The following is a 6,952-nucleotide window of genomic DNA, read 5'->3' as shown; positions in this document are numbered from 1 at the left end:
AGAACAGCAGCTAATGTGAAATATTGCAGTGATATTATGTTTCACAATCAGCATTCAAATGTTTTCTGCAGGGCTGATTTGGGAGGGGAACGGGAGGTGTTGGGAAGCAAAACCCACAGAAGGACAATTCACAATAACAGATGTCCCCTTCAGATATATTACTTATTGGACGAAACAAGATGACAATAATCTTGAAGCAATTCTTATGACAACAAGTGAAAAACGAATTCGTTGCAGGAAGAGAAAAGAAATAAGGAGACAAACTTTTCTTTCAAAGCAATCATGCACTTCATTATCAAATTCTCTTGGTCCATCTCACATGGCAATTTATACAGCCTCATATAGACTCATCTCTGGACAAAATAGTCAAATAGATAATTGGACACGACCTTTCTTTAGTTCAATATACGCATACTAGGCGGGGACACCGCGCGGATGCGCGGTGGATGGATAATTATGCCCAAATATATAGTTACAGTGTTAAATACAAAAGGAGCTTGTCAAGCGGAATATATAATTTTGCAAGTGAGAATGAGAAATAGTTGTAGACTGCATATAAGCTAACTATGGACAAGATTAAACATAAATAGTTGTTTGAAAAGGTCGCTTGGCACATTTCTTGTATATTTGAGCATTTCAAATTAAGGTAGATGATCTCAATCGACGTGAAAGTGAAATTTAGAATAATTCGATAAAAGAAAAGAAGTGAACAATATAAGAGTTCATATAATCTACGTAAATTATTCAAGTTGACACTAAAGTTTGAGCATGCCCAAGATTTAATGGCATCGACAAATAATATATATAAAATGTTGACACTAAAGGTTGGAGTTTTCCAAATGAAAAGAAAACGTCAACCTGATTACAGCATACAAATGTTATGCATTAGATAAGTTTTAAGTTGCAATGGACCAATGATATGCCTTAGAAAGCAAGAACGTCTTATTTAGCAAGCCTCATAGAGTACATTGAAAAGAAACAAACAAATACATCGAAAATGCAATGCTTATATCAATTGGTAAAGAATAACAAACACAATCCGAGGAAGATATTTACTTAGATACATCAAAGTTGTTGTATTCCCTATTATGGAGTACAGTTAGAACATGTTATACCATGGGAATTGACCATCTACACCATCCTTATCAAAGGTGAGGAAAGTGTAGGTGGAACTTCTTTTATCACGAACAGAGACTAATGTTTCTCCAGGCTACAATTGATGCTCAATCAGAAAGATATCCCAGCTATCTGCAAACTGCCTCTCACGCATTGCAATTGTCATTGTTTTCCTTCCAGTTCTCGAAGTAATTGAAGGCGTCAGGTCACTATGTATGAAGTATCCAACAAATCTTGGAACTTTCTGTTGTTGTTTAGAGAAAATTATGAACGTGATATAATATGAATGGTAAGAATGAAATGAAAAATACCCCAAACTTACAAATTTATAGTTGTTTTGTTTGGTAACTACTTGATAGAAGCACACACCTTCAGGTAAGTTTTGAACAAAATTTGGTTCATCGATGATGATACTTGTGCCGTATTAATCTTTGTCTAGAGTTCACTAAAATCAAATTATGTATACTTGAGGTAAAAAACATATGGGGAAAAAAAATATACCAAGTTCAAAACAAAATTGAGGACGAACTTTAAATCTATTTTGCTTACTGTCTGCAGCTTTCCCTTATTGTGGACTGAATCAAGATTTAAAATAACTTTTCCCTTAGTGTATAATAAGCATATTCCCTTGTTGTATACATGAATCAATTTCACTAATTTTATCATTTAAACTGGAACTCTATAGTCATGTCTTCTCAATTCAGAATTTTTCTGACGCATCTTCATCTGAAGAAGGCATCACAGATAAAGTTCATTTCTTTCCATTCTCTATGTTTGCCCATATATATAGTTCCATCAAATCTTAGGAAGCAGGAAAAAAATGAAATGCAAGACATGTAAACCACCCTGTAGGATAAACGTGAAGTAGCATGCAGGATAAAAGAGAATCAGAAAAAATGTTTCACATCAACTATCACAGCTATAACATGTCACTGGAGGAAAAATAAGAAGAAAAAAAAAGGAGGTAAAGAACGAATACCTGTTTTTTGAAGGAACAGTAGCAGTAGGCAAGAGGATGCTGAGGATAATGTGAAGAGCAAGAAACCAAAGCAGCACAACACATGTAACAAAGAAGCTAAACATAGAACTAAACAATAAAAACGAAAAAAAATGATGCAAAGTTAGTGATCCAAGACAAAATCTCCAAACTTGCACCTACAACACATGAAAGCAAACTAATAAGAAACCTAAAAGGAAAAAAAGAAGACAGAAAAAAGATGTTAAGAAAATAGGAGGTCAGCAGTTAAATATTTGCATCTTTTGTTATTTTTGCCTGAAAAAATAACACTGTTTTAAATGTAGAAATCCCTTTCAAAGAGTAAAAGAGCTTTGACAACTCAGAATGAAAAAGATCAAACAGCCAGTAAATTCTTCTGATGCCCCAGACCTGTGACAATGCTTCCTATTCAGCTGAAGGCATTTTCTTCAAAGCTAGTTCTGCGGCATCCTTAAGCTGCAATTTTTAGTAGGTAAACCATTAGAAAATAAAATGATGGTTAGCAGTTCCATAATAGTACCATTAAAATGACATACACTCAAATTTGCCTTGACACGATTCCACAACGGAGGTATGTCAGTAGAGGGTTTTTTCACAGAAAGCTCTGGAGGCTTTGCATTCTTGAAAAAGGAATGTTTCAACAGTTTCTCTGCAGTTGGCCTCTTTTTTAAGGCTTTCACCAAGCACATTGCAACCATTTCTCTAAAAGACTGTTCGAAATTGAGGAAATGCTTCAGCAATAAAAACCATAAGAATGAGGAAATGCAGAAGTAGAAACAAACAGAAAGAATATGCAATACAGGATTGCAGCGGTCTTGTTACAGGACATAAAAAAATTACAAAAACCAGAACAATTGCTTATGGTCCACAGTTCAATTCAGCATCAAGCTTAGTTTAATTCCAGAAGTGAAGCAATAAATAAAAACAAGGGGGGAACAGATAGTGTAACATGTTAATGTCATCCCTAACCCATGTATTTTAATAGTCATTCAAGAAGGCAAAAAAAAAAAAAGAGAGAGAGAGAGAAAGAGAAAGAACAAAGAAAAAAAATATATCGCATCTTACCATTTTTCTCAATAAGCATCACGACCATATGCTAACTTAGTTTGTTATTATCCCAAAATATGTCTACCAACTGTGTATTCCCACTTAATCCAGATGCCTTGTCAGCTGGCATGAATGAAAACCCATCTAGAAGCTTCATGCACTTCAATCCCCATTTAACCATCAAGAACTCAATCAGGTGATGCCCACTGTTTACAGTAAAAAGAGGAATAAAAAATTAACATAAACCTGTGATACACCCAAGCGCGGTACCAAATGTCCTTTAGCCCAGAAAAAATCAGGAATTGAAAATCCATAACCATCTTCTGTTGTGGTAAGCTGTTATAAAAACCGAAGAGGGAGAATTTTGGAGCAAAAATGCCACAGTAGGAAAAAGATAATCAAATGCTTCAAAGTGCATGCGTGGTAAAAACATCTTTCCAGTTAAGTGATATGTGAAACAAAACCAAAAAAGTCACCATATTGGGAAGAGAAAAACAGGGACAAACCTACTACTTGTTTCATATAGGACATCAGCTCCAAGGATAATATTTGGGCACACGGTGAATATCTGTTCATCCCAAACACCCCATGTAAGTCCCAGCACCTTGCAATACATATAAATATGACCAATTATAAGTTTATTGGGCTCTAGTCAAACGTGGCTTCAGAAACTAAGTATGCAATGCATCATTTATCTGTGAAGAACTGAAGATGCATCATATAAGCTAGCGAGTTAAAATCTACTACTATCAAATAAAAAACCATTCCATACTTTGCATGTCACATTATTCAGCCCACATTCTCTCCTCATATTAGCCAGCACCTGCACATGTCAAGAACAAAACTGAAGCAAGTAGAGATGTAACAAAACTACAAGACACAGAAATTACTCTAAACTATAAGCCAAACTCCTAAAAAATAAATGTCTAAAACAGCATTAAAAAAAAGACAACGAAGCAAAAGCGCTTAGATAATAATAGTCCAAAACACATAAATCTGTAGCAAGAAACTCGCCGAGGCAATTTTCCTGAAAACTCATCCAAGCTGTTTTTTGTCCCGAAAAACTGCAAAAATCTCTTCTAAACTTGAAAATCAAGAAGGCTACCGATAAATAAAAATAGTTCAAGCAAAAAAACAACAATAGGCTATTGATTTAAAAAATCATTGATAAAAACTCTTAAACATAACCTCAAACCTGAAAAAGATGGCTCCTTTATCATTGATCCCTCGCTCTATTGGGAAAAAACAAAAAAAACCCACAACACGGTTTCTTTAGAAAGCAAAAAAATGTACAAAAGAACTCGGGCATAAGAAAGTGGAGGAATTAGAAGAATCAACACTTTTTCCTCTTTCCTTTATTTTATTTTAATCAAAACATTTTTTTCTGCTCAACTGATTTTTTCACCATCTATTCTCCCGTAACAAAAGGGAGATGGAAGAAGAGAAGAGAATAGGAAAGTTGAATTTGATGGGGATCTCTTCACATATCTCATATTGACCACAACTTCGGGAATGCACAATGGGTAATGTATGACAGAGAAAGGCTAAAGAATGGATAGGACTGAGTGGTCATCTCAAGTCCATCGCTTCTAGCAAAAGGCATAGATGATTGATTGATTAAAAAAGGAAATGGAGAAACAAAGGGGAGAGGATGGCAGGAGTGGTTGGGGTTGGTGGAGCTTTCCAGTGAAGAGTCTGAAGACCAAGGCACGAAAGAAAGAATGAAAGAAAGAGAAAAAAAGGTCATGTGGAGCAAAAGGGAACTTGGTTGGAGCCGGTAGAGAAGAGTCTGATGAGTGGGACCTCAACCAATCGCCTGCAGAAAACCACAGTAGAGCTAAACAGTGGCAAGGAAAGAGACAGAAGCAAGCCTGGGACGGAAGGAAGGATGAAGTGCAACGACCACACAAACAAAAATTCACTTGCAACGAAGGCAAAATCGTCGCCAATCCCCTAATGCCACGTCACCATCGAGCCAATCTCCTCTCACCACGCGGAGGACGACCACGTCCGACGTGGATCCCGTGGCTTCGCCCTTAGTCTATATGGTTAATAATAATTAATGAGACACGTGATGCAAAAATTTCAAGCTCAATTTGCTTCAACACAAGCCGGAACCATATACTGCAAAAGTTACCCACTTTATCTATCACTTTAATTAAACGTAACAACTCATACTCCTAAAATCAATTTTTGTTTCAACTTTGCCTTTAAGGGCAGCAAAAAAGAACTCTAAAATCCCATTTTCTTCATTATGCTTAACTGGAAAATGAAATCACTAGAACCCATCACAAATTAAATGATCTGCTGATCATAACAATAAAGTATCATTAACTTTGCCAAAATCACAAACACTGTTCAAGCAGCACAAAGCAAACATTTCTGAACTCTCTCATAATACATGAAATATTACCATAATCAACATCTAATACTAATATTCATATTCATATTAAACACATCCCATAGTCTAACATAACATTCATCAACACCTCAACTCCCTAAGCACCACAAAAAACCATAACCCGAAAACATCCAAACTACTAATCTCAAAACCCAATAGCCCATAAACAAGTACTATTAGGGAGTATATTTACCCACTGTTAATCCTAGATTAATCCTCATATTCATCAGCATCCAAACGCCTGCCAGTCTCAAAGGAAACAAAAGCATCCACACAGGCATACTGAACTTGATCAGGATTCAACCAGCGGCTATCCCACCTACCCATAGTCACCCATCTGGGCTTCTGAACTTCTCTCCCAAGCACCAATCTAGCCAGCTCTTTCATCCCAGCATTTCTCAGTTCCTTCCTATCATACTCACCAGCAGCCAACCGACGCAAGTCCACAATCCTCCCACTAACTTCCAGCCCATAATCCCCCTCCAGCTTCTGAACATCGTTCTGGATCCCAACTCCGACGAAAGTGTAGTCCTCCTTGGCGAGAAAATCTCGGAGATCCTCGGGAATGAACTCGTCCTCGTTGTACTCGCGGGAACAGCGGAGGATTTGGAAGACGATGCAACGGCGGCCCACGCAGAGCTGGAGAGTGGCGACTGGGTTCCTGTGGTACTTGCTGAAGCTGGGACGCCACTCAACGTCGAGGCCGACGATGAGGTTGTTCAGACGATGGCGGTGGATTCTCTGGGTGTGGGAGAGCCAGCGTGAGACTTGGGAAGGGTCGTGGGTGACCATTGTGTTGATGCGGTCGGAGTAGAAGTAGATGTCGTAGAAGTCGTGGCTGTCGTGATCCACTATTCCGATATCCATGGCTGATGGAGTGTGTTTTCAGTGTGTGACTGTGTGTGTGTGTGTGTGTTTTTTTGGCGGTTGGGAGCGGATGGATCAGCGGAGTGGGTTTCGAGGGAGAATTTTTTGGCCTTTTCGAAGCTGGGAAGAAAATGGAAACTCTCGATGGAAAAAGTTGATAAAGCCAAAATGGGGTCAATTACCGTATATGAACTGTACAAAGTACAATGTACTACTATGTATTTAGTATATACAAAGTATATTGAAACGATATAATACATATAGTTGTATATTTATATTTATATAAATTTGAAAAGGGATTTTTAGTGTAAAGGCTTCCTAGACCTTCAAACTCATCATTCCTTTTTTGTAAATTTTTTATTTATTTAAATTCACAAAATCTATTCATTCCAATCAAATGCATTTGATTTCAACATTTTTTAAATACATTTCCTTTCAAATTTTTTAATTATTTCAAAAGCTTCCACAATGTGGCACACCAAACCTTGCTGACCCTCCACGTTTTTAGTGGATTGACATGTATA

The 6,952-nt window shown here is 37.1% G+C and overlaps 1 protein-coding gene across 11 annotated transcripts; it reads right to left on the bottom strand.

The window, feature by feature from the left end:
- Positions 1–987: 987 nt before the first annotated feature.
- On the bottom strand, positions 988–6,615 carry LOC113692584 (3'-5' exonuclease-like). Of its 11 annotated transcripts, XM_072053366.1 has the most exons (8): positions 4,356–6,615; positions 3,933–3,983; positions 3,667–3,764; positions 3,179–3,366; positions 2,650–2,815; positions 2,504–2,569; positions 2,096–2,203; positions 988–1,360 (listed from the first exon to the last, which is right to left on the bottom strand). In XM_072053366.1, the coding sequence occupies exon 1, from the start codon at positions 6,426–6,428 to the stop codon at positions 5,772–5,774; it is 657 nt and encodes a 218-aa protein (XP_071909467.1). In that variant the 5' UTR covers positions 6,429–6,615; the 3' UTR covers positions 988–1,360; positions 2,096–2,203; positions 2,504–2,569; positions 2,650–2,815; positions 3,179–3,366; positions 3,667–3,764; positions 3,933–3,983; positions 4,356–5,771. The 11 variants fall into 11 exon arrangements, with proteins under 11 accessions (XP_071909467.1, XP_071909462.1, XP_071909464.1 ...); XM_072053361.1 differs by having other exon boundaries at positions 1,439–2,569; XM_072053363.1 differs by having other exon boundaries at positions 1,486–2,569.
- Positions 6,616–6,952: the final 337 nt, after the last annotated feature.

Source organism: Coffea arabica, chromosome 6c (genome assembly GCF_036785885.1).
Source record: "Coffea arabica cultivar ET-39 chromosome 6c, Coffea Arabica ET-39 HiFi, whole genome shotgun sequence".
NCBI classification, from domain to species: domain Eukaryota; kingdom Viridiplantae; phylum Streptophyta; class Magnoliopsida; order Gentianales; family Rubiaceae; genus Coffea; species Coffea arabica.
This window is presented reverse-complemented; position numbering and strand designations above follow the sequence as displayed.

Excerpts from the sequence above, each read along its gene's own strand:
- LOC113692584 (XM_072053357.1), bottom strand. The coding sequence starts at position 6,428 with ATGGATATCGGAATAGTGGATCACGACAGCCACGACTTCTACGACATC.